Genomic DNA, 27,474 nt, shown 5'->3' with positions numbered 1-27,474 from the left:
GGCATTAATATGTCAAGTTAACCTTTTTCTAAAATTTCACTGGATAACAACACTAACTTCTTACTGAGGTCTGACTTGTTCACTACCATGGCCAGCTGCACTCAATCTTAAAAAAACTAAGGGTCAGGGCTGTAGACTAGTGGTAGAGCTGCGGTGTGCAAGGCCCTGGGTTCAATCCCTAGCACCATTAAAAGCCTTAAACTTAAGTGTCTTCTTTCACCAAATTGGCAAACCAGAGTGGAGAACAGAGCCAAAGCCTGACCACATGTTGTCTACTCGAATTTATTCTTACTTTCTTTAAAAAAAAAAAGAGGTTTAGGGCGGCCAGGGAAGTAACTCAAACACTGTGGAACAGGAACAGAGACTCCAAGACTTGGGGTACTCCTGTACCCTCGACCCCAGCTCTCAGACTCCCACCCCCGGTTTTCTTCCAACAAGACCCCAGATCAGCAGCAGAGGTACCTGGGGTGGTCACTGAGAGTCTCAACACTGGGAATGGGAGGGAAGTCCAAAAACAGGAGCTGAGAAGGGACGGAACGGAGGAGAGCCCAGGGCCCTGGAGGACGGGGCTGGGCCACAGGTGCCAGGGAGCCAGTACGGGGTGCCCCTCCTGGCTGCTGCGGCCCACACCCCCGGGCCCCAGAGCACCCCATGGTCTGTGTGCAGTCCGTTCCCGGCTCCCGAGGCCTCACAGACCCAGCTCCAAGTCCTCCAGCTCCTCTTCCAGGGCCCTCCGCCGGGCCAGCTTCTCCAGCTGCTCTCTGCTGGGCTGGCTGACCTCGCCGGCCTGGATGCGCTGCTGCAGCTCCTCCACCTGCCGCAGCTTCTTCCTCAGGTTCTTGATCTTCTTGGCTTTCTCGGTGGTGGCCGCGGGCTCGGCGGCATCCGAGGCGGCAGGAGGGGCGGCCTGACAGCCTTGGAGGGCGCTGGGCGTTTGGGCCGCGTCTCCCAGAGACGCCTTCTCCAGAGTCCTGCTCAAGGCCTCCGCCTCCTCCTGCTGCTGCTGCTGCCGCCTCTTCTCCTTGCGCTTCAGGTTGCGCTTGGCCGTCCTGGAGAGGCCGGCTTCGCCGCCGCCGCCGCCTTCGGGTCTGCACGGCCCCGCCGGTGCAGTGGCCTCAGGGCTCAGCCCCGGGGGAAGCTCCGGTTTACTCTTGAAAAACTTGACATACTTGTTTTCATAGCTGCAGGAAACAGAGAGCTTGAGCTTCGGGCGCTGCCCGGCCCCCGCCTCCCACCTTCCCATTCCATCCCATTGCCTCTGCCCTTCAGGCTGGCTACGCTCCAGGGAAGTTCTAGAACTCCAAGCTCGGGCTCTGGGATGGGTCGCTGTCCAGAGGTTCTGAGGAACAGAGGTCAAAGGAGACTCGGCGGGGGAACCCTCACTCACCCCTCAATCCCAGCTCCTTCCTCTCCTTCCACTTCCTTGGGGCTCAGGCGAGTCATCCCTGAACTCGAAGGCACAGCACTTGTGCAGGGACCCCACTAACACCCCGTTAGCCTAACCACGCACGCACACTGGAACCTCCTCCTGCGGCACGTATCCTTCTTTGACCCTCCGCTGCTTGCGCCAGGTCCCGTCGGGCCTCTGTGTGGAGGCAATGTACTTGCCTGAAATGACAGAAATTAAGTTGAAGTCAGTCTCTCTCGTTTTCAGGTATTTCCCAAGACGAGGAAAGTGTTCGCAAGTGGGCACAGCTCCCCCAGCACCCATCTCTCCACCTAATGCAGGATCAGGGCCCACACCATGTAGACCCAGTGGGCCTCGATCTGAGCTCCCCCACGCCAACCTCCAGTCCTGTCACTGATCCACTAGCACTGTCCTCGCCCTCAGAGAGCCGCTGCCTCATTTTTAACCAACATGTGCAAGACAGACCAGGCAGAGAAGGCACTCAAAAAAGTACAAGGCAAAGGAAACATCGAAAGCAGTAAACGAACCAGATCAGAAAGGGGCAAAGCAGGAAGTAGGTGGGGAAAGAGCAGGGGAAAATGAGGAGAAATTCCATTTAGATACTTCGAAAAAGACAAAACTTTTAGGAAACCAGATTAGAAAGCCATCAGAACACATGGATGTAAAGGACACTTGTTCATACACTAACTTTTATTTGTATTTATTTTTTTTTTTTGTTTTTCGAGACAGAGTTTCTCTGTAGCTTTGGAGCCTGTCCTGGAGTAGCTCTGTAGACCAGCCTGGCCTCGAACTCACAGAGATCCGAGTGCTGGAATTACAGGCGTGCGCCATCACCGCCCGGCTATTTGTATTATTTATGTGCATGTGTCTCTATGTGAGTGTGTTGAATTATCTGGAGCTAGAGTTACAGGTGGTTGTGAGCTGCCCAGTGTTGAGTCTGGGAATTGAACTTGGATTCTTCGGAAAAGCAGCAATCTTAACCACTGAACCTTCTCTCCAGCCTCCATACGTTTAAATGAGCCAAAAGCAATCTAAAAAGCCAACAACATATGGGCTTGGTTCATATATACAACAGAACATCGTGTTGTGGGTAAAAAGAAAAAAGTTAGACATGAATTAATAAATATTCAGAAGTGGTACTGAAAGTGTTCATAATTTACTAAGTGGAAATGCTGTTTTTCATAAATGCAGTAGCTGCCCCTTAAGCAACTGCTGTCCTAAATCAGCACATGCAACTCGAGGTCAGCAACCAGTAGAGGTTAGGCTGCACTGGCCATAGGCAGGCAGGAATTCTGTTCCCTCAGGCACCGCTCTACCACGGTAGCTAGAGAGAACTCTACCTAGATCTCTATCCCTCCTGAGAACTCAGGATTCAAAGGTTGAGGTGAACTTCTGCTCACTCACAGGGGCTGAATGACAAGAGCTAACCTCCTCTCCTAGCGCGGGTCTCCCCCAGAACAGGTGTCCTTTCGCTCAGCACCAACTTAAGAACCCTAGCTACACACATACACACAGTTCCTCCCTGTCAGCTAGTTGCTGACTCAGCTTCCTGACACCAGGTTAATTTTAATCAAACAAATGGAATATGTCTTTGCATCATTAAACGAATATTCCACAGCATAAATGAATGTAACACATTTTCAAATAATATTCTACAACACCAAAGTTGTGGTTTACTTCTTAACTCCAGCCTACATTAGGTGAAGCAGGGGGAAAAAGTTCAAGGCCAGCCCCAGCAACACAGGGGGTTTGAGGACAGCTCAGGATAGAAGAGATTATCTCAAAACAAAACAAAACAAGCCAAGCATTCTCAAAGTTAGCCTAAAGACTCATTTATACTCTTACTTTGTGTTTTTTGTCTGTTTTTTTTTTTTTTTTTTTTTAAGATTTATTTATTATGTATACAGAAGAGGGCGCCAGATCTCATTACAGATGGTTGTGAGCCACCATGTGGGTGCTGGGAATTGAACTCAGGACCTCTGGAAGAGCAGTTGGTGCTCTTAACCTCTGAGCCATCTCTCCAGCCCCTCTGTTTTTTGTTGTTGTTGTTGTTTTGTTTTGTTTTTTTGAGACAAGGTTTCTCTGTGTAGCTTTGGAGCCTTTCTGAGAACTCAATTTGTAGCCCAGGCTGGTCTCACAGAGATCCGACTGCCTCTGCCTCCAGTGCTGGGATTAAAGGTGTGTACCACCACTGCCTGACTACTCTTACCTTGTTATAGTATGCATTTCTTCATGCAATAGTAAGAAATCTTATTTATTTCTTCAGAAAAATCTTATTTTTATTTATTTTTGTAATATGTGTGTGGGGCACATGAGTGCAGATGCCTGTGATGGCCCAAAGATATTAGAGCCCTTGGAGCTGAAGTTACAGGCAGTTAGCTGAGCCGTGGATGTGGGTGTGCTAAGAACTAGCCAGGTCCTCTGGAAGAGCAAAATGAACGTCTGTTGAGCCAAGCCGTATCCCAGCTCCTAGAGAAGTCTTCTCTATTAGGAAGTGGTCAGTCAGCTCACTGTAGAAGACAAAGCTCTTCAAATGTCTAATTTTTACTTGAAGGTTTGTAAGTTATGGAGCTGGAGAGATGGCTCAGTGGTTAAGACTGACTGCTCTCCCAGAGGACCCAGGTTCAATTCCCAGCAACCACTTGGCAGCTCACAACTGTCTCTAACTCCAGTTCCAGGGGGTCTGGCACCCTCACACAGACATACATGTAAGTAAAACACCAATGCACACAAAACAATTTTATTATTAGCAACGAACAGTGAACATTTTTTCACTTGGAAGCCACAGGCTTGTTTTTATTTATTAAATTATTTTTGTTTTTTTGAAACAGGGTTTCTGTTTGTAGTCCTGGCTGTCCTGGCACCCAGTCTGTAGAGTAGGCTAGCCTTGAACTTAGATCCGCTTCTTATAACTCCTGAGTGTGCCACCACCACCAGTTGGCCGAACAACACACGCACACACTCACATAGAGACATTTTCTGACTCTTAACTTGTATGATCTTTCAGAGGTCCTTTCAGGGAGCAAGGTGTCCCATGCACAGAAGGCCTGTTTAGCTTGCAACTCAACAGGGTTCTTCCTCCAGGTACCACCTGCTTTGTGTGGCAGAGGTGTGTCGCTCCTGCTTCCCTGTCAGTCACAGGGGAAGTTATGCACTGAAGACAAGGGTTAATAAATACGTCATTTTCTTCGTGTAACGTGTGAGATGTGTGCAACAATGAAGGTGCCCTGGTGCTGGCCTAGCAGCTTCATCCACTGTGTGTCCAACATCACCAGTGCACAATCAACCTCATGAAAAGGGAAAAAAAATCAGTATTACCACAAAAGTGGTGGGGGCTTTGGCTATTTAAGAACCACTGGGGTACTGTTTGCTCCCATTCTTGTTGAGACAAGGGGAGGACTTAATGGTCCATGCAGCCTGGGTTTAGAGACAAAGAGGAAAATGTGGAAGGACACACAGCAGGGCCGTGACGCTCCTTACATTAAGAGGGATAACTGGTAGGACAGATGGAAGAGATCACTAATTCATTAATTTCTCTATTTATTGTTTTTCAAGACAGGGTTTCTTTGTGTAGTTCTGTCTATCATGAGACCTGCTCTGCAGATCAGACTGGCCTCAAACTTAGCGATCCAATTGCCTCTGCCTCCAAGTGCTACCTGAAAGGGTACACCAGCACACCAGGCTAGAAATCACTAATTTCTTTAGTGGGAATGACTGGAGACCTAGCTCATTGCGCAGGGTGCTTGCTTAGCACCCAGCACCATGTACGCCAGGCATGGTTGTAAGCCTAAACCTTTGATTTTTATCTGCGTCCATGTGTGGTTGCTGTGTGTGCTGGAGTCACAGGCAGATGTCAGAAGTCCCACTTTGACTCCTCTCTCCAGCCCCCGTAACCCCAGAATTTAAACACAAACAAAACAATGAGAGCAGTGGTTTTAATAAGAAGTACAATTGTGGGTGCGTCTGCACACCACAGACATGACACAGTGCCCAGGCAGAAATCGAGAGGACAACACCCAGGAGTCAGTTCTCTCTCCACTTTACATTCTGGGTAAACTGAGGTCTCAGGTTTGGACAGCACTCTATCTACTGGGCCATCTCGTTGGCCCAAGAATTATTCCTATTTAAAACAAAAACAAAAACAAGTATTGTATAAAAATATATAGATATAAGTAGATATCTATGTATTTGAGGCAGGGTCTTATGTATCCCAGGCTAGCCTCAAACTTGTACTACTAACCCAGTCTATGCAGGGTTTGTGATTATTGCAAATGAGCTATCCCCCTAGCCCCACACAAAGCTTTAAGGCTCAGTGGATGACCTAAGTTTGATCCTCAAGACCAACATGGTGAAAGGAGAGAACCAACTCTGGATTCCACACTTGCACCATGGCACTATGCATATACATACACTAAATAAATATACTCAAAATAATTTAGAAAATCTTTTTTTAGAGGGCAAGAGAGATGGGCCAGCAATTAAAAGCACTTGCTGCTCTCTTTTTGAGGGCCCAGGTTCAACTCTTAGCACCCACACAGAAGCTCATAAATCATCTTTAACTCCAGCTCCATCGAGGGATCCAATGTGTCTGTCTGCCATGGACACCTGCACTCAAACACACATACCCACATGAAGAAAGACAGACAGACAGACACACACACACACACACACACACACACACACACACACACACGTACATACACCTATCCGTACATAATTTAAATTTTTTAAAGATTTACTTTTATTAAGAAGGTTTTTAGTCTGGCCTGGAGGCACACATCTTTTTTAGTTCAAAGCCAGCCTGGTCTACACAGTGAGTTCCAGGACACCAGAGCCACTGTCTAGAAAAACAAAAAATAAAAGAGTCCAATCTGGGGAGTCCCACATAGATTACATGATTACATGCTAGTATGTAAAGTGCAGGTTTTTTGTTTGTTCAAGGTGGGTAAGAGCCGTGAGAAGAGATGGCTCAGTGGGTAAAGAAGTGTGACAACCCCAGGTCCATCCTGGACCACATGGTGAACTGACCACAGGGGCCCTCAAACACACACACACACACACACACACACACACACACACACACACACACACCACTCACTATATAAAAATGCAATATTTTTTTTCTTCTGAGACAAGGTTTCTGAGTGTAACAGCCCTAATGGTCCAGGAACTTGCTGAGATTAAAGGCGTGCACCACCACCTCCAGCAGACATGCAATGAAAAATTTTAAAGAAGAAAATGGTTAAGATATGCCAGGAGAGGTGGAAGTGACAGAGAAAAGCCAATAAAGACACAGTTTAGGGAACAGAAGAAGAGTTCCTAGGGTTTTTTGGCAGGGTGTGTGTGTGTTGGGGGGTGGGGGGATACTGGAGATTGAACTCAGGGCCCTGCATATACTCCCAGCAGTGAAGGAGTTCCTCAGGTGAGTCAGTTGACATCAAGGAATAACAAGAGCCAGGTTGGAAATGAAAAAGGAAGCAGTTAGGAGCTGCTCTTCCAGAGGACCCAGATGTGGAGGCAGAAAGATCAGGAATTCAAGGCTGAGCTTCAGTTACACAGCAATTTCAAATCCAGCGGGGCTACATGGGACCCTTTCTCAAAAAACCAAAAAATTTAAAAAATGAAAAGTGAAAAATGGGTTTGGAAGAGAGTTCACTCTAAAACCAAAAATCAAGAATGTAGATGCGGAAGGGAGGCTGGAGAGATGGCTCAGAGGTTAAGAGCACTAATTCTTGCAGAGTGCCCAGGTTTGATTCTCGGTACCCACGTGGAGGCTAACAACCATCTGTAACTCTAGTTCCGGGACATCTGTGACACCCTCTCCTGACCTCCCCAGGCACCAGGCACATACACAGCACACAGACATACATGCAAACAAAACATTCACATACATAAAATAAATAAACCTGGGGGCGGGGGAGACTGCAGATGGCAACCTCAGTCTGGCTGTGCCGAGGACCGTGCTGGTGCATCAAGGATGCGCAGACTGAGGATACCAGTCCAGGACCTCACTGTCTGGCACATGCCATGCATCAAGAAGTATCTGTGAAATGAGTCCTTAGTAAAAAGACTGTCTCAGGGTAAATGAATAAATCCTTCATCTAATACAGTGTTCTAAGTCAATCGGGCACAGTGAGAAGGTAACTCAAAAACACAAAAATCAAAAACACTGGAGATTGAGAAAGCTAGTTAGAAAAACAGACTGCAAAAACCTTAGACTGGCAGGCTAGAATGGACTAAACTAGAGAATACAAAAGGATTCATCCTGCTGGCTGGTTTTATGGCAACTCAACACAAGCTAGAATTATCTGAAAGGAGAGAACCTCAGCCAAGAAAATGCCTCCATAAGATCCAGCTGTAGGACATTTTCTTGATTAGTGACTGTGGGTGGTTCCATCCCTGGGCTGGTTGGTGGTCCTGGGTTGTATAAGAAAGCAGGCTGAGCCGGGTGGCGGCGGCCCACGTCTTTAATCCCAGCACTCGGGAGGCAGAGGCAGGCGGATCTCTGTGCGTTTGAGGCCAGCCTGGTCTACAAGTGAGTTCCACGGCAGGCACCAAAACTACACAGAGAAATCATGTCTCGAAAAACCAAAAAAAAAAAAAAAGAAAGAAAGAAAAGGAATCAGGCTGAGCAAGCCAGTCAGCAGCACCCTCCATGGACTCTGCATCAGCTCCTGCCTCCTGGTTCCTGCCCCGTTGGAGTTCCTGTCCTGACTTCCTTCAGTGACTTCCTCTGGCGATTTGAAGTGTAAGCCAGATAAACCCTTTCCTCCACAAGCTGCTTTTGGTCACAGTGTTTTGTCACAGCAATAGATTTATTTATTATGTACACAGTATTCTGCCTGCATGTGTCCCTGCAGGTCGGTCAGAAGAGGGCGTCAGATCTCATTACAGATGGCTGTGAGCCACCATGTGGTTGCTGGGAATTGAACTCAGGACCTCTGGAAGAGCAGCCTGTGCTCTTAACCTCTGAGCCACCTCTCCAGCCCTGTCATAGCAATAGAAACCCTAACTATGACATTCATGCTAGATCATCACCAAACAATAATATGTAGGAATTCACTGAGTAGGGGCAAAGTTAGGGGTCAAATACATTTCACCTCTGGTTAGCTAATCCTAACCTTAAGATTTTAGCATAAAAAAATAGTTCCCCCCAAAAAACCCAAAAACAAACAAAAAAGACCAACTCACTGCATTATCTATAGGCAGCTAAATTAAAAGTAAAGTTTATATCCAATTTTACAAGAATGGAAAAATACATTTTAATTTCAAACAAGGGTTTAGAGAGATGGCTCAGCAGTTAGAGCATTGGCTGCTCTTCCAGAGACCTGGTTTCGGTTCCAAGCACCCATATTGCAGTTCATAACTGTCTCTAACTCCAGTTCTAAGAGATCCAACACCCTTTTCTGGTCTCTACAGGCACTGCATGCACACAGTGCACAAACATGTAGACAAAACAGCCACACACATACTTTTTAAAAATCTCAATCACTCTGAGGGATGGCATTCTCAGCGGGCATACATACTTGCGAGAATTGCACGCACGCGTGAGTGTGTGTGTGTGTAAGAGAGACAGCATAAGTGTGAGAGAGAACACCCACATACAACCCAAACACTGACCCCGTACTTTTTTTTTTTAAATCATACAGAGGGTCAGGTGTGGTAGCACACATCTTTTGGGAGGCAGAGCCAGGTGGATCTCTGTGAGTTCGAGGCCAGCCTGGTCTACAGAGTGAGTTCTAGGACAGCCAGGGCTATACAGAGAAACCCTGTCTTGAAAAACTAAAACAAAACAAAAACGTTTACATTTGAACCTAAATGGCTTGGAGAACAATAGCTACATAAAGGAGTGAAGTTATTTTTCTTTTGGCTTCTGAGACAGGGTCTCAGAAAATATCTAATACAATGTAAATAGAACAGGAGTAACTTTTATACTGTGCTGTCTAGGGAGTAATGACAAGAAAAACTTTACATATTTCATATGGATTCAGTATTTTTTGTTTTTCTTCTAAGAGTGGTGGCATATGCCTATAACCCAGTGCTTGGGAGACCAAGGTAAGAGAAGTGGACGGCAGGAAACCTGGGGCCGGTCTGGGCACACAGTGAGTTCAAGGTCAACCTCTGCTCTATAGCAAGATGCTGTCTTAAAAAAGAAAGGTGCTGGGGTTGGGGACTTAGCTCAGTGGTAGAGCGCTTGCCTAGCAAGCACAAGGCCCTGGGTTCAATCCTCAGCTCAAAAAAAAAGAAAGGTGCTGGAGAGCTATGTCATGGTTAAAAAGTGCATACCACTCTTGCAGAGAACCCAAGCTCAGTTCCCAGTACACAGGTCAGGTGGCTCCCAAGTGCCAGCAACTCCAGCTCCAGGAGACCCAACACCCTCTTCTGGAGTTTATAGGTACCTACACCTAAGACAGACAGACAGACACACACACACACATACCCTCACAGTTTTGAATATTCCAGGACAGGGTTGGCTGGATTGGCAGGGGCAAACCCCAGAGGAAGGAACAAAGAAAGGGAGGGAGGAAGAAAGGGAAGGAGGGAGGAAGGGAGGAAAGGAGGGAGGGGGAGGGAGGAGGGAGGGAGCACTGAACACTGCACACTGGTTCAACACTGGTTCAACACACTTAATCCAAAAATCTAAAATCTGAAATCCCCCAAATCTGAAACCTTTTGATTCTTGACAAGATGCTATGAGTGGAAAATCTAACCTAAATAACCTCATGTAACAGGTCACAACCAAGTACATATAAAATGTCCAAGATACTTTATAAAATCAAAATTTGTTTCAGTCCAGTCAAGACTACATAGTTAAGGCCTTGCTTTAAAAAAATAAATAAAAATAAGGCCGGGCATGGTTTCACACGCCTTTAATCCCAGCACTCGGAGGCAAAGGTACATGGTATCCCTGTGAGTCCCAAGATAACCAGGACTACATAGAGAAATCCTGTCTCAAATAATAAGTAAGTGAATAAATAAAAATAAACTTTTTAGGCTATTATGAAGTATATATGAAACATAAGAGAATGCTGCTTAGATCTCATCCCCAAGATATCTCATTATGTATATACAAACACTCTAAAATCTGAAAAGATATCTCATTATGTATATACAAACATTCTAAAATCTGAAAAAAGCCCAAAATCCAGAACACTTCAATGCCAAGCATTTTGGGTAAGGGATACTTATCTTATATACTCTTTTCTCCTTACATACAAACCTATGATAAAGCTTAATAATCTATAAATAGCAAATAACAGTAACATAGAGTAACTATAACAATATACCATAATAAACATTCTGTAAGTATGGTATCTCTAAATATTGTGCTATACTGTACTTTTTTCTTTTCTTCCTTTTTTTTTGGGTTTTTTGAAACAGGGTTTTTCTAAGTAGCCCTGGCCATGCTGGAATTCACTCTGTAGACCAGACTGGCCACAGAGACGTGCTCGCCTCTGTCTCCTGGGCACTGGGACTAACGGTGTGCACCAGCACTGCGGCCCAGCTCGCTGTACTTGACTTGACTCTCTACTCAGCCATGGGTAACTCAAACTCAGACCAAAAGGGTCAACTTTTCCCTAAGGTTTGAGAGCAGTGGGACAATGAGGAGCGAGGGCGGAAGCTAATGAGGAGCGAGGGCGGAAGCTACTGAAGGGCAAAGGAGCACCTATTATGTTAGCTCGGTTCCATCCTCTGGCCTTGATGGTATCCAAGGGTGAAGTCAAAAAGGGAGAGAGGTTGGTCGATTCCTACCCCTAGAAATAAAAACCAAGGGCAGAGTATCAGGACTTTCAGGTAACATTTTTAGTCAGAAGCTACAAATTAGGAGCTGCTGCTATAGAAAACTTTAAACTATTTCCTTAACTCTACTAGCAAAAAACCCCTTTCTTTTCATTGTATTTTGTGCATGGAGTGTTTTGCCTGTGTGTATCTTTGTGCACCATGTGTGCCTGTCGCCTGGTTCTTTGGGAATGGAGCTAAAGACAGTCACGAGCAGCTGTGTGGGTGCCAGGAATCAAACCCAGGTTCTTTACAACAACAACAAGTGCTCTTAACCACTGAGCCAACTGATCCCAATAAAAGCTCTTAGGATGACCAGGGACTTTCTGTAGAATCCAAGAAAGACAATACATAGTAACACAGCGAGGCTTGAGAGTATTTACTCCAAGGAACCTGGGAATTAACTGGTAAAAAGATATGAGTCCCTGGATCTGCTCTAAGGAATGAGATCTGGGACACAGGTCTGAGCTTCTCAGGACTAACAACTATAAAACTTGGGGACAGTTTATTTTTCTTATTAAAGATTCGCTTTTATTGTTGCTGTTATTATTAAGAAGATTTATTTTTGTTCTTTTTAATTATGGGCAGGTGTGTGCCTGCGTGCAGGTATATGCACACGAGTGCAGGTGCCCGTAGCAGGTGGAGGCACTGAATTCCCCTGGAGTTACAGACTATTAAGAGCTGTCTGCTGTGGTTGCTAGGAACAAACTCAAGTCCTCTGGAAGAACAGCCAGTGCTCTTAACTGACCAACCATGTCCCCAGCTTTACTAATTTTAATTATGTGTATATTTGTGGGTATATGCATTTGAGTGTAGTGTCTGCAGAGGCACAAGGTCTCAGATCTCTCTGGAGCTGGAGTTACAGGCATTTGTAAGTCAGCTAACACGGGTGATGGAAACTGAACCTGGGTCCTCTGTCTGGCAGACCAGGATGTGCTCTTAACTCTTAACCACTGGACCATCTCTCTAGACCCTGGGTACAACTTCTAAAGGAGAAAAGCAGAGCCAGTGAGAAGGCTGGGTAGGTCGCCTGTTTGGTCCCTGAGTCCATGTGATGGAAGGCGGGAACCAACACCTCTAAGACGCCCTCTGACCTTCACAAATGGACTGTGGCAAGTCCCCTCCCAGTGAATAAGTACATAAATACATAACCGTGAAGAGAGAAAAAGTATAAAGAGTGTCCAGGCTAGAGAAATGACCGTGGTCACTGCTCTCGAGGAGGGAACGGTGGCAGCGGTACAGAAAACGCTCCAGGAAGGACAGAACTACGCCATGGGAACAAGTCTGAAGCGACAGCAGGTGGAAAGGTATGCTGAATACTGCTGTAAGGGCAAGTATCCAGCACTGCTGTTAAATACTGCAGAGACTAAGGATGCGGAGGAATCAGAAAATATTGTTTGGCTAATTTGAAATATTAACTTATCTTCCAAAAATATATAACCTCAAAAAGTAGAGTGGTGAGAAGTCAGGCTATAAGTGAGTTAAATATGATACACTTATTTTGATAACCGTATGAAAAACTGCTATACTAAGTACTCAGGATCATCAGTAGGAACAAGCTGCCTTTAGTTCCAAGAATCTATGGCTCATGTGGAAGAGACTGAGGCAAGAGGCCTGCCGTGAGCTGAAGGGCTGCTTGAGCTACGTAACAAGGAACAAAACCAGTACTGCATGTCAAACCTCTCCATCACACACACACACACACACACACACACACACACACATGCACGCACGTGCACACACACAAGTACACACACACGCGCACACACACACGTGTATATATACACACACACACACACACACGCGCGCGCGCACACGTACGCACACGCGCGCACGGGGTGGTACCTCAGTTGGTGGAATGCTTGCCTCAAAGCCTCAGATATCGGGGTTTAACAACCAGCACCGCGTACAGTGGGCATGGCAATCCATGCCTGTAATCCTAGCACACAAGCGGCGTTTGAGTTAAGAGGACCAGGAGCTGCAGCCAGACTTGGCTATCTATGTAAGACCCAATCTCGAACATACAACAAACCAATGAAAATATTTTTTAATTAAGAGGACGTAGACAAGTCAGGCAAACAAAGAGTAAGGTAACAGTTTAAGTACTGAGCCAAGAAGGTGACTGAGCAAGTAAAAGCACTTGCTCTGCCACCCATACCACCCCGGGAAGGAGAGAGCAGACTCCAGGGACGGGGGCCGAGACAAGCATTAAAATCAAAGCAGTGGGAAGTCACAGGATGCTAACAACAGTTAGAATGGTCTCACTAACATGACGACATCACACCAGCAATTTCACATCGTGTCTGGTTGACTCTTAGATGGCAAGTGGATAGAATTACAGTCTTCAACAAGTTTATTCTTATTTTATTTGTGATAACATCACACTAGGTAGCCCTGGCTGACACAGAAATCACAGAGACCCACCTGCCTCTGACTCCAGAGTGCTGGGATTAAAGCTGTGTGCCACTAACCCTGACTAAATCTTCAAGAAGTTAAGAACAAAATTAGGCAGAGTGGCTCAGGACTGCAGAAATTCCAGCAGTCAGAAAGCTGAAGCAAGAAGACTGCCCTGAGTTCAAGTCCAGCTTGACTTAGAGACCTTATCTTAAACACAGCAGGGGAGGAGACTGCTCATGTTTCAGAATAGTGTCTTTTATCGTGACATGGGATCTTATGTGGCCCAAGTTGGCCTCAATCTTGTTATGCAGCTGAGGATGACCTAGAGCAAGCCTCTAAGTTAGTCTCTGGCTAAGCCTGCAAAGCAGCGGTTCTCAATCTGTGGGTCTTGATCCCCCTTTTGGGGGGTGGTCTAATGACCCTTTCACAGGGACGCCCAAGGGAAAACATTATGATTCTTCAGTAGCAAAATTACAGTTATGAAGCAGTAACAACAATGATTTTATGGTGGGGGGTGACTACAACATGAGGAACTGTACTAAAGGGTCAAAGCATTAGGAAGGCTGAGAACCACTGCTGTAAAGGATTTTCTCCATCACTTTAAGATGGAAGACCTGTTATCCTAAAAGCAGACACCACCATTCCCCAGGCTAGGACTCTGCACACAAGAGGAAAGCTGGCTGAGCTCCGAGCTTCACTGCTCTCTGCATCCTAATTCTGGACAAGCTCCACCCCAGGGCTTCCTTACCACAATGGACTGCACTCTTGAACTGCGGTCCTGAATAAACCATCTCCCCCATGACTGCAATTGTCTGGGCTTTTCTGCTGTTGCTGTTGGGTTGTTTTTTGTTTTTGTTTTTGAGACAAGGTTCCTCTGTGTTAAATGTCCTGGCTGTTCTGGAACTCACTCTGTAGTCTAGGCTGGCCTTGAACTCACAGAGATCCACCTGCCTCTGCCTCCCAAGTGCTGGGATTAAAGGTGTTCACCACTGTGCCTAGCTCACAAAGGCTGTGGTAGGGAGATGCTGCTGCCTGTGGGCTTGAGCCACAAGCATGAAATGAGCTAAGCTGTGCAGCTGTTTAAGAATTTGCTCATGCAGACAGAAAAGGTTACAGATACGCAGTGAAGCAGTTCAAAAGGAAAAAACCTCTACACAGGTTACAGTGTGTTTAAAAAAAAAAAAATCCATAGGCTTAGGGAAAAAAAGGGATATAGACAGCCATAAAAAAAAGTTTATGGGTTGGGGATTTAGCTCAGTGGTAGAGCGCTTGCCTAGCAAGCACAAGGCCCTGGGTTCAATCCTCAGCTCAAAAAAAAAGTTTAAAAATAACAAAGTCTTTGAAGACAGTTAAAAAAATAAAAAGAAGCAGCAGCCATGTGGAGATCAGAAATACACAGGGAGTCTGGATCCTGTATGGTGTTGTACTGGCTTTAAATTTTTTGATTGTTGATGAGCAAACAACAGCTGTTGAGAGACACTGGATTATACTACTAAGTTTTACACACACACACACACACACACACACACACACATATATATTTTGTTGTTGTTTTGTTTTTTTGAGACAGGGTTTATCTGTAGCTTTGGAGCCTGTCCTGGACTAGCTCTGTAGACCAGCCTGGCCTTGAACTCACAGAGATCCGCCTGCCTCTGCCTCCCAAGTGCTGGGATTACAGGCGTGCGCCACCACCACCTGGCTCAACCTATATTTTTTAAAATGTCTTAATTTCAAAATGAAAGTCAAAAAATGTTATGTTGGGGAGGAGGTTATGCTTTTGTTTCCACAGAAAATGAAAGGCTGTGGATTTATTCAAGGTTGGTAGAGATCAGATTTGATCAGGGAAGACCCTCTGGAAATCCTGGTAACAGACATAAAAAAATAAACCTTAAAACAAACAAACAAACAAGAAACAGAAGACAGGTGACATATATTTTACCTGCTCAGTCATAAAACAAAAAATCATCTTTGGCTGGCTTGTGCATGCACACTGCACAGTCCATACTTGTGTTAATGCAGATACGTATGTTACCTTTGAAAGTTTATGTGTTTTCAGAGCAAGGGGACCAGACACCAATGAAAACGGGTGGCCCAGGTGATCCAGCCTCTCACAGTGTATCCCAGTGTTCTGTATCTGGAACAGCTTCAAGGCTGCCAGCTGAGATGGTCCAGCCTCACGGACTACTTCAGCCAGACTACACACAGCTAACTCTCCCAGGACTTGAACATTATCCCAATTTTCCCAGGGTCCCCTAAAGATGCCAGTGCCCCCAGACAACAGGAAGCAGTCTAGAGAACACAATGCCCACATTCTCAAGAGGTAGGATGGGTGGTGTTTGGTCATTTGGTGGGTTATGGGTGTTTGTCATTGTTTAAGGGGTTGGGTACAAGCTGTTATTGGTCCTGGTCAGGAAGAAAGCTGAACAAAGGAGTTAGATCTGGGATCTCTTTCTGACGGGAGAAAGGGGGATATAATATAAAAATGATGAGATAAAAGGGTAGATTGTTGAGTCAACTTTTTAACAACCACTAGTCTCAAATACTTTACATTGGTATGGATTCTGGTATATTGATACAAATTTAAAGTTATTTTTGTTACACTGTAGAAACTCTTATTTGGGGTAGTGTGCTTATGCAGCTCATTTAAAAATGTAATGTATAATATAAAAATGCACATTAGAGTTAGTCACCAAATCAAACTTGTAGTCAGTTTGTTTTCAAGGTCGAACAGATATATTTTAGATAGATAAATGGTCTTCAAACACTTCAAAGACCTAGAGAATATGGCATTTAAAATGTTTTAATAATATAAGGCTTTTCATAACAATGAGACATGTCTGCTCCTGGCAGCACCAATTTACTTCAGAGAAGATGATGGGCATTGAAGAAACTCCATAAGGAGTTTGCTTTCACAGTGGCAAGGTTAGCCACTGGGCAAAGAAACTGTCCTTGCCTTGACTGCTGACCGTATGCTATACAAACAGGATAAAAAGGAAAAAGACTGGGGAACTTTGCCAAGATAAGGCAGAACAGTCCCTCAAAATTGCTGCTTCATGGACTAGTCTGCCAACATGCTACAGGACACACAGGAGAGCGGCTGCAGAACTCTGCTAAGACCAGGACAGTCCTTCACAATTCCTGTTTTATAAAGCGTCTGCCAGACATTCTAGGCCTGTAGGTTGAGGATGGATGTCCCCAACGTTGCAAAAGAATCTTGGGCGACTATCCGGGCAGCCAGCTGTTTCTGTCAATTCTTCTAGTTTTGGAAGTTGCTTGCTCTGCACTTCCTGTTTACTCAGGTAATATTATATGTTTCTGGGGATCTTTGATGAAGACTGGATAGTTATAGTAATGGTTTTTCTTAGTTATAATAGAAGGTAAATTAGGTACAGAGTTTGGACTCACCAAGATAGGATTAATAATGGAGTATTTTCTCTGAATTTGCCAAATACAAAATGACTGGACATTGTAAATGTAATTCTTACCTGATAATTGTTCTTTTGTTTGTTTGGTTTTTTTCTGGAGACAGGGTTTCTCTGTATAGCCTTGGCTGTCCTGGAACTCACATTGTAGACCAGGCTGGCCTCGAACTCACAGAGATCTGCCTGCCTCTACCTCCCAAGTGCTGGGATTAAGGCATGCGCCACTACCGCCAGCCTGATAATTGTTCTTATTGTATATAGTTTTTCTGTGTTAGAGTTAAAATCTTTCCTTTTTATTTAGATTAAAAAGGAGAAAATATGGAATAATCTTTTTGTATACTGTAAAAATATGTCACTCTGACTGGTTTAATAAAAAGCTGAACGGGGGCTGGAGAGATGGCTCAGAGGTTAAGAGCACTGCTTGCCCTTCCAAAGTTCCTGAGTTCAATCCTCAGCAACTACATGGTGGCTTAAAACCATCTGTAATGAGATCTGGTGCCCTCTTCTAGTGTGTAGGGATATGTGCAGACAGAACACTGTATACATAATAAATAAATAAATCTTAAACAAAAAACTGAACGGCCAATAGGTAGGCAGGGTTTCCAGGAACAGAGGATGCTGGGAAGAAGGCGGAGTCGAGGGGAGACATGGAGAGAGAACAGGCAAGACATGCAGGTGGAGAGGTAACATGTGGCAACACACAGATGAACAGATGTGGGTTAAGTTATAAGAGCTAGCTAGAAACAAGCCTGAGCTATCAGCCAAGATTTCATAATTAATAGTAAGTATCCATGTTGTAATTTGGGAGCTGGCTGGTGTGACAGAGAAAGACTCGCTAGGAGATGCTATGTGTGGAAACTCACACCTATAAATCTAGCAACTGGAAAGCTGAAGTAGGAAACCTGCTGTGAACTCAAGGACAATCTGTGCTACACAGTGAATTCCAGGATAGCCTGGTCTCAAAAAGCCAAAACAAACAAACAAAAAAACAAAAACAAAATGAAAAATAGAAATAAACATGTTAGGAAGAAACTCCAAATAATCTGCCTTAAAAAGGAAAGCCTAATATCCACTCCTTACCTGGGCTCCTAAGTGACTGCCCTCATAAAATACAAATTAAGGGGGGGGGGGGACACCACAACTGGAGAGATGGTAAGTACTACTCTTCCAAAGAACCATGTTCAATTCCCAGCACCCGCAAAGCAACTGACAACTCTAACTCCAGTTCCAGAGGGTCTGATGCCCTTTTCTAGCCTCACTGGGCACCAAGCACACATGTGATGGACAGACATACATGCACACAAAACACCCATAAAAATAAATAAAAAATTTAAATGAGGAAAGGTGAACTTTCGCAGTGGAAAGACCTCATGAACATTACTTCAGACAGCTATCAGTGTTACTACACAGGGGGTGGGAGGGGTCACTGTCGTTTTATGCATCCCGTAGTCTTCTTCCAAAAAACACCCAATCTAAAGTTAATCATGATGGAAACATCAAACAGCTGGGGAGGGTGACATCTGCCTGGAATCCTAGCACTCAAACCTGGAATGCGTGTGAGTCTTACTCTGTGTGTGTGTGGAAACACAGAGGATATAGAACGGGATGGTGGAGAAATAAATTCCAGTACAAGGGTAGTCTTCAAAATACATGTCCAACACCGCCAATGCCTGCTGAGGAGAGCGGCTCTGGGCAGAAGCATAAAGACTTGAGTGAGAACCCTGAGAACCACTTGGGTTGGAGAATTGGCTCAAGAGTAAGAGCATCTGTTGATCTTCCAGAGGACCCAGGCGGCAGCTCACAGCCATCTCTATCTTCTGACCCAGGCACCAGGCACACACATAAATGTTGGCAAAACATTCATAAACACACTCATAAACAGGATAAAATAATCTTTAAAAAATCACCAGTGCGCAAGTACAAAGCCCGGGGTGGCCGTATGCACCTGTGAGCCCGTACCACATGGGCAGAAATGGAGGACTGCTGAGGCTTGCTCCAGGCTCAGTGAGAGACCCTGTCTCAAGGGAACTTGGCTGAGGTAGAACAGGACACCAGCTGGCTTCCTCTGGCCTCTGAAATCACGAATAGGCACATATGTGCATATATGCAATACACACTCATACCCATGTACCCACCCACCCCCAGAAAAATACCCTAAAAAGCCCATCAAAATGATTGAGGGCAAGTAAAGTCTGAGCAACTGACTGATATACTAGATGAGATCCTGAGTCAGAAAAAGAAACTTCCTTTTTTATTTTTTAGATCAGGTCAGGTCTCCATACTCAGCTCTGGATGTCCTGGAACTCATTATGTAGACCAGGCAGAGGTTTTTTGTTGTTTTGTTTTGTTTTTGTTTTGTTTTTGTTTTTCAAGACAGAGTTCCTCTGTGTAGTCCTGGCTGTCCTGAACTCGCTCTATAGACCAGGCTGGCCTCCAACTCAGAAATCCGCCTGTCTCTGCCTCCCAAGTGCTGGGATTAAAGTGGGTAGTAGGGTAGACCACTACCACCAGCTTAAGGAAGTTTCAATAACTGGCTTGCTTGTTTTGAGACAAGGTCTATGTAACCTGGGCTGGCCTCAAACTGTAGCAATTCTCCTGTCTCTGCCTCCCAAGTGCTGGGAATCTAGGTGTGAACCACCATGCCTGGCTTGAACAACATATGACATTAGTTACTAATAATGTAGTGATGCTGATTAGTTAACTGTAAGAAATGTACTTTAACAATGTACGAGGCTAGTAAAGGAAAAGGCACCAGGTAGATAGGAATTCTTTATAGTATCTTCTCAACTGCTCTAAAACCAATATAAAGTCCATCCCATCTCAGTTACAGAAGAAATAAAACCTAGACAAAGCCTTAAAAGAGAGAAACAACAATGGAAAGCTTAGAAAAGTTAGATATGAAATGTGACAGTATATCCAACAGTGAGACACTCAGCATGAGAAAACAAGACATAAGCAGCTCAGGAGAGGGACAGTGCCCAAACAGCAACGACAGACGAGCAGCAGATCAAGCAGGGAGGGGCTACAAACAGCAGGTGAGACCTCATGCTCAAGAAGTGGATTTTAACAGTGGCAACCCACGGCTGCAATCACAGTGCTCCCTGGGCAGTGGTGGCGCACGCCTTTAATCCCAGCACTTGGAAGGCAGGCAGATTCTCTGTGAGTTCAAGGCCAGCCTGGTCTACAAAGTGAGTTCCAGGACAGCCAGAGCTACACAGAGAAACCCTGTCTCAAATAAACAACAACAACAAATTCACAGTGCTCATGAGGCTGAAGCTTGAGGACTGCCATGAAGTTATGAAGTTGAGGGTGGACTGGGCTGACTACACAGCGAAGCCTTGATGGAAGGCCGGAGAGAGAGGAGGGAGGACAAACACCTGCCCGTGACTCAGAGAGAAACAGAAATGTCAGGCCCTCCTTCTTCAATGACATAGAAAGTGAGGGTCTGGGGCACAAAAGGAAGAATTAAGGCATAGTGACAGGTTTGGAAGAAAGCTGGTGAACTAGCCATGGGAGAAGGTGGGACACCAGAGAGCAAGAATTGGCAAAAAGCTGTGATACCGACAGAAGTACACTGCACTGAACCTTGACTTTCCTAGCAATATGTTACAGACTAAAACCAGAAACCAAGAAAAGACTTGATGGATATCATTCCAGATAAAGACAGCCAGGTGCAGTAGTGAACTGAATGCCTGTAATGCAGGCATAGGTGGGAACAGGAAGAACAGCAGTTCAAGGCCAGCCTGGACTGCAAGAGACTCTGCCTCAAAAAGCCAAAAAAATGAACAAACAAAAATGATAAAGAGGGGCTAGAGAAATGGCTCAGAGGGTAAAGCATTTGCCACACTAATAAGGACCAGAATCAGATTGCCAGCAAACACATTCATGCTGTGGACTGGGGGCATGCCTATAATCCCAGCACCTGGGAGACAGACAGGATCCCAGGAGCAAACTGGCTTGCTAGACTAGCTAACTCACCACACTCTGGGTTACAGTGAAAGGAAACGCCTGAGATATAAGGTGGGGAGGGATGGAGGAAGACGCCTGGCACCAACATCTGGCCTCCACATGCGTGTGGACCTGTACCCACACATGCACGTGCACACAAGCAGGCACACACATTCACACTCAGGGACCAGAAAACCTAAAGAGGGCCAAAGCTGCCTCTGTGGATTTGAGGCAGTCAAAACGGTGACTGGTACAGAAGCTAAAGCGAAGGGAATACCTGAAAGGAAAGTAGTGTCACAGATGAGGTCCAGGTTGTAGTAATCCTGAGGTGTAGCTGAAATACAAAGGTATGTCAATGATCTCGTGCTCGGGAACTAGGGAGTTCAGAGTATTCCCAAGGCGCCAGAGACAGAATAACAACAAAAATAAAAACAAAAGGGGTAGAGAGATGGACCAGGGGCTACGAGAGCCTCTTGCAGAGAACCTAAGGACCTGGGTTCGATTCCCAGCACCAAATACAGGGCTTACAACTCTAACTCCAGTTCCAGGAGATCTGATACCTCTTCTGATTTCTGTGGGCACCAACCACACAAATGGTGCACAGACACACACTCAGGCAAAACACTCACACACATAATAAGTCTAAAAACAAAACAAAACAAAACAAAACATAATTTGTGGGCAGTAGATAGAACACCGTGGTTTTATGGGAATTTTATAGGAACCACTATAATTGCAAGTCAGTACATTACACAACGATCACAGTAACAGCAGGAAGTAGGAGAGGAAAACAAAAGAGCAGTTTATTCCTTTGTTTCTTGTACATAGTCACAAAAAACAGAAAATACTTCTGATGGCAGGGCAGGGGCCAGATGGGTTATGTGGATAAAAAGAATAATAAGGTATACATCAAAAGCTGCAAATTGCCCATCATGGCAGTGGCAGTGTGTGCCTTTAACTCCACAACTTGAGAGGCAGAGGCAGGGGGCTCTCTACACCTTTAAGGCCAAGCTGGTCTACACAGTGAGCTCCAGGCAGCCAGGACCACATAGTAAGACCACGTTGTGGGGAGGGGAGTTTCTATTTAAGGGTATGGCACAGTGGTACATGCCTCTGATCCCATCACCTGTGAGGCCGAGGCAGGTGGATCTCTCTGCAGTCAAGACAAGTTTGGTGTGTATAGGGGAGCTCCAAGCCAGTCAGGGGTACATAATGAGACTGTCTTAAAACACACAACCAACAAAAACCCAGTTGCTAGTTAAAGACCTACCGAGTAGAGACTATAAGGAAATGTTGCTCTCACCCTTTGAAATGCAAGACCAGGGAACGGTAGCAGAAGTACCACGAGGTGGGCAGCCCACCTACAGAACATGGGAAGCAGACCTAGAGGCACACATGGCACAGCTGAAACACACCATGCGTACACTGCACACTCACAGGATCACTTCTATGAAACGCCAGAGTCGGTGAATACACGTGAAGACTACAGTGAGGGGTACAGAAACAGGAACCAGGCGCTTGCACTGCGTTTAACACGTCTTTCACATACCTACTTGACCACCTCCAGGTCACTATCTCGGTCGTGCATATTATGCTACAGACAAGGCAACTGGAATACGACAAAAAATATGAGGAAAACTAATTCTCAGTTTCGCACACAAACACAGACTTCCAACATTTCGGGCAGCTGGACTGGAATTCTACTCAAGCTATTCGGAATAACGGGGTTCTAGTAATTGTCAAAGATGTTGAAAGAAAGGCCAGTAGATACTTTCCTGTTGGTTTTCTCTCACTTTAGATGGAAAACTCCATCAGTGAGGAAAGTCAAGTTGGAAGTTAAATTCCTCTTCCCTTCGTACCTCTGGACTTCAGTGACCCCCAACAAAGGAAGGTGAGGCAAAGAGTGAGGAAAGCACTATGTAGCAATGAGATCTTCAGCAGACACAGCTTGGAGAACAAGAATGAAAACAGGGTAGGGCAGAGAGCAGGTACAACAGCAAGGAAGGGGGAGGGGAGAGAGGGCTGGAATTGGAGGGAACTGGCAGTGTAGGAGCCCGTCAGGCTGGAGAACGCTGACAGGGCGTGGGACTCCAACAGCGAGGCTCCTAAGGGTCCCGGAGCAGGGGACGCTGAAGGACCCCCAGGGCTCGGGAGACCGGAAGCAGAGACCCCCCCCCAAACACGAGACCAGAAGGGGGCGCAGGTGATAACCCACAGGAATGAATGGGGAAGGCGGTCCGGGGGCGGGGCAGAGGAGGGGCCCCGGGATGGGCGTGGCACGAACCCCTCTCCATGTCCGAACCCCTAACCCAAGCGTCCCGAAAGGAGCGGCTCTGCGATCCCCGCACTCACCGCCGGTCTCGTCAGTTACATAGGGAGTCGCCATCTTGAGAACCCGAACCACTTCCGGCGTGAGCGGGCTGGGGTCCCGCCCCCTCCCCACCGGAAGTGGAGTCCTCATCCTAGCAAGCCACCATTTTGATCTTAAAGAGAGACTACACCATTTCGTTGACCCGGGTGGAGGAAGAGGGAGGGTAGGAGCTGCTGGCCGTTTATAAAGTCGTGGGCTCTTTGTTTTTTAACTACCACCGACACCATTATTTAACGCCGGAAGCCTCTAAAACAGTCCTCTGGGCTCCAAGAGAAGTTCCGGCGTAAGCCCTCTCCGTCTAACCCCAAACTAGTGCTGGCCCGGCCCCGGGCCCGCGGGCTCCCAATAAAAAGGCTGGTAAAAAGACGGAAGGACTTTACGGGGCCCGGGGCTGCCCCCAAACACCGGGGCATGCCCTGAAGAGGGTGGGCAGGTCGGCTGCGCACGCCGACGACTCCCGGCAGCCCGGTTCACCCCGGACCGAGCCAGGGGCGCGCAAAGAGGGGGCGCTGCGGGTGGGTCACCTGTGCCCCTAGCCTCAGGGGTGCCGGCGGCTTCCATGACAGGTGGGCGGGCAGCCCTCGCCGGGTCTGCCCCCGGGAGTCCGCGGCGCAGTGACTTCGTGCCCTGCTCCCCCGCCGCGGATCCTCGCGGGTCGGAGGGCACAGGGCGTAGGCATCTGGGCGGACCCAGCTAGTATTCTAATGAGCCGCGCCCCAGCCTTCGGATCAGCCTTGGCGACCGCCCGCGGGGCCACTCGCCACCGTCTCGGGACGCGTGTTGTTAGCCACTCCCTTGGTCAGGCTGTGCCCTGCCCGGTGCCTCGTTCTCCGAGCGAACCCCAAGTGCCGTGCCCGTGCCCCCCCACCCCCGGCTCCCCACTCCCGCCCTCAGCAACTTAGTTCCTCCGGGGCTAAGTCCTGTTCAACTTGTTTCCCCTGCAGCCCGGAAGGTACCAGCTGCAGGCTCTTCTCAGGTGTCCGCCTCCGCCCTCCTTCCCACATTGAGTTCTTTCCTGAACTCTTTCACCGTCCTCTGTTGCCCGCCTCTGGCTTAGGTGAATGCCCAACAGGGCCTCTCGAATGGAGGAGAAGGGGGAAGTACTAGTGACTACTTCAGCAGTACACATCATGTCCCACTAAAAAATAAGGGGGAGGAACCGGGCGCCTTTGATCCCAGTACTCCGGAGGTAGAGACAGATGGATCTCTGATTTCGAAGGCAGCCTGGTCTACAGAGGTAGTTTCAGGACAGCCAGGGCTACAATCAGAAACCTTATCTCAAAAATAAATACATAAAGTCGGGCGGTGGTGGCACACGCCTGTAATCCCAGCACTCGGGAGGCAGAGGCAGGCGGATCTCTGTGAGTTCGAGGCTAGCCTGGGCTACAGAGCGAGATCCAGGAAAGGTGCAAAGCTACACAGAGAAACCCTGTCTCAAAAAACCATAAATAAATAAATAAATAAATAAATAAATAAGAAAAATAAACAAGCTGACAAGGACCTTAATTAAATTCAGCCTTAGAAATTTTTGCAACTCCACATATTGCCTTCTTTACAATTCTCCGAACTCTGATTTCTCTCCCTGGGGTCCAACTCAAAATCACATTTAAACTATTTGCATGTACTACATGTTATTGCAACTGTTCTATTTTTTTTTTTTAAACAGGATTTCTTTGTGTAGCCCTGCCTGTCCTGTATCTCGCTCTGCAGACCAGGCTGTCCTCAAACTCACAGAGCTAGGATTAAAGGCGTGTGCCACCACCGCCGGGCAATCCTTCTAATTCCTCACTGTGTGTGTGTGTGTGTGTGTGTGTGTGTGTGTGTGTGTGCGTGCCTGCCCATGATATTGCCTCCCCCTGCTTGTAAGTGTGTGGTGGGGGTGTGGTGCTGGGGAATGGAACTAGGGTCTAGCTAGCCTGTACTAGACATCCATTCTGACCAGTGTACCACAGCTTACCAGCCCACACCTGTTCTTCCCTCATCACTTGAACTTCAGTCCTGCCCATCTACCCTTTCCTCAAAGAGGAAAAGGAGGTGAGAATATGGAATGGTGCATGGCTCTTGACAAAACTGTCTCAAAAGCAGTGTCTACAGTTTTTAATGGACCTGCTCAATGAGGGGAAATCCTAATGTGACCTGCTTACTCTCTAACCCTGGACACTCCCCATCACCGTACCCCTCAGACATCCTGCCCCCATCTTTGAAGGTTGGCAGGAAGTGAAACTCAATTGTCTGTTTAGTCGACCAGCCTTGAACCGAGCCCTGGGCCCCGGATGTGTACCCCCACCCAGAGGAGGAAGAAGAGGCTGGGAAAACAGGCTTGTTTTTTCCTTTCCCTTTGTTCTTTGTGGTTTCTTTCTTTCTAACTTTTATGATGTGGGTGATTAAAGAGCTGAGCACCTGGAACTACAGGCATCAGACACCTCCTCCTTAGATGTTTCTTTGCTTTTCTTCATCCACCCCCACTGACAACTGACTTGGGGTAGCATGAAGATCCTAAAGGTGCAGTGATGGCTAGAATAAGACTGAGTGCCTCTTATTCTTTATTAGAGAAATCATGTTCCAACTGATGGGTTTTGACGTAGGAGTGTCTTTAATTTTAGGTAAGCACTGATTGGAAGAGCGGTTCGGACATCGTATCATTTGAACAGTCTTTGTTTAGGGTGATCAAGAGCTGGGGAGCTTGATGTGCATCTAGCCTCTTGCTTCCGTCTCTGCTTTTGCTTGTCCCACAGAACTAAGAACGAAAGCGTTTGTTGGAGCCAAGAGGGGTGGCACACACCAGTAATCCCAGCATTTGAGAGGCTGAGGCAGGATGGCAAATCAAAGCCAGCCTAGGCTACAGACATATTGAAATCTTGTCTCAGAAAAGAAATAAAAGTGTGTTGACTGTGAATAAGGGAGCTATATAGGAAGGTGAGAGAAAGCTTTGCCAACAATGAAGAATCAGGGCAGTGGTGGCACAGTGGCACACTTGGGAGGCAGAGGCAGGTGGCTCTCTGTGAGTTCAAGGACAGCCAGGTCTATAGAGTGAGTTCCAGGACAGCCAGGGCTGCACAGAGAAACCCTGTCTCAGAAAACAAAACAATGAACAAAAACGATGATGATGATGATGATGATGGGGTGATGATGATGGGGTGATGATGATGATGATGGTGATGATGATGATGGTGATGATGATGATGATGATGATGGGGTGATGATGATGATGATGATGATGATGATGATGATGGGGTGATGATGATGATGATGATGATGATGATGATGATGGGGTGATGATGATGATGATGATGATGATGATGATGATGATGGGGTGATGATGATGATGATGGGGTGATGATGATGATGATGATGATGGGGTGATGATGATGATGATGATGATGATGATGGGGTGATGATGATGATGATGATGATGATGATGATGGGGTGATGATGATGATGATGGAGTGATGATGATGATGATGATGGGGTGATGATGATGATGATGATGATGATGGAGTGATGATGATGATGATGATGATGGAGTGATGATGATGATGATGGAGTGATGATGATGATGATGATGGGGTGATGATGATGATGGAGTGATGATGATGATGATGATGATGATGGAGTGATGATGATGATGATGATGATGATGATGATGATGGAGTGATGATGATGATGATGATGATGATGGGGTGATGATGATGATGATGATGATGGGGTGATGATGATGATGATGATGATGATGGGGTGATGATGATGATGATGATGATGATGATGATGGGGTGATGATGATGATGATGGTGATGATGATGATGATGATGATGGGGTGATGATGATGATGGGGTGATGATGATGATGATGGGGTGATGATGATGATGATGATGATGATGATGATGATGATGGAGTGATGATGATGATGATGATGATGATGATGGGGTGATGATGATGATGATGATGATGATGGGGTGATGATGATGATGATGATGATGGGGTGATGATGATGATGATGATGATGATGGGGTGATGATGATGATGGGGTGATGAGAAGGAGAAGGACAAGGAAGAGAAAAAGAAAAAAAAATGAAGAATTAGGATGCAAATCAAAACAAAATAAAAAAGACCTGGAACAGAGACAATCATTCTCCGTCTCATGATCTGGA

The 27,474-nt window shown here is 46.3% G+C and overlaps 1 protein-coding gene across 7 annotated transcripts; it reads right to left on the bottom strand.

Annotated features, from left to right (window-relative positions):
* Nucleotides 1-266: 266 nt before the first annotated feature.
* Pym1 (PYM homolog 1, exon junction complex associated factor) lies at nucleotides 267-27,474 on the bottom strand. Of its 7 annotated transcripts, none has more exons than XM_036170158.1 (4): nucleotides 27,436-27,474; nucleotides 21,233-21,289; nucleotides 1,515-1,608; nucleotides 267-1,181 (listed from the first exon to the last, which is right to left on the bottom strand). In XM_036170158.1, the coding sequence occupies exons 1-4, from the start codon at nucleotides 27,464-27,466 to the stop codon at nucleotides 689-691; spliced, it is 675 nt and encodes a 224-aa protein (XP_036026051.1). In that variant the 5' UTR covers nucleotides 27,467-27,474; the 3' UTR covers nucleotides 267-688. The 7 variants fall into 7 exon arrangements, with proteins under 7 accessions (XP_036026051.1, XP_036026050.1, XP_036026048.1 ...); XM_036170157.1 differs by lacking the exon at nucleotides 27,436-27,474 and adding an exon at nucleotides 23,851-24,183; XM_036170155.1 differs by lacking the exon at nucleotides 27,436-27,474 and adding an exon at nucleotides 23,308-23,799.

The sequence above is a fragment of the Onychomys torridus genome, chromosome 20 (genome assembly GCF_903995425.1).
Source record: "Onychomys torridus chromosome 20, mOncTor1.1, whole genome shotgun sequence".
NCBI classification, from domain to species: domain Eukaryota; kingdom Metazoa; phylum Chordata; class Mammalia; order Rodentia; family Cricetidae; genus Onychomys; species Onychomys torridus.
Note: the sequence above shows the minus strand (reverse complement) of the source record. Positions and strands in the feature narration are given on the sequence as shown.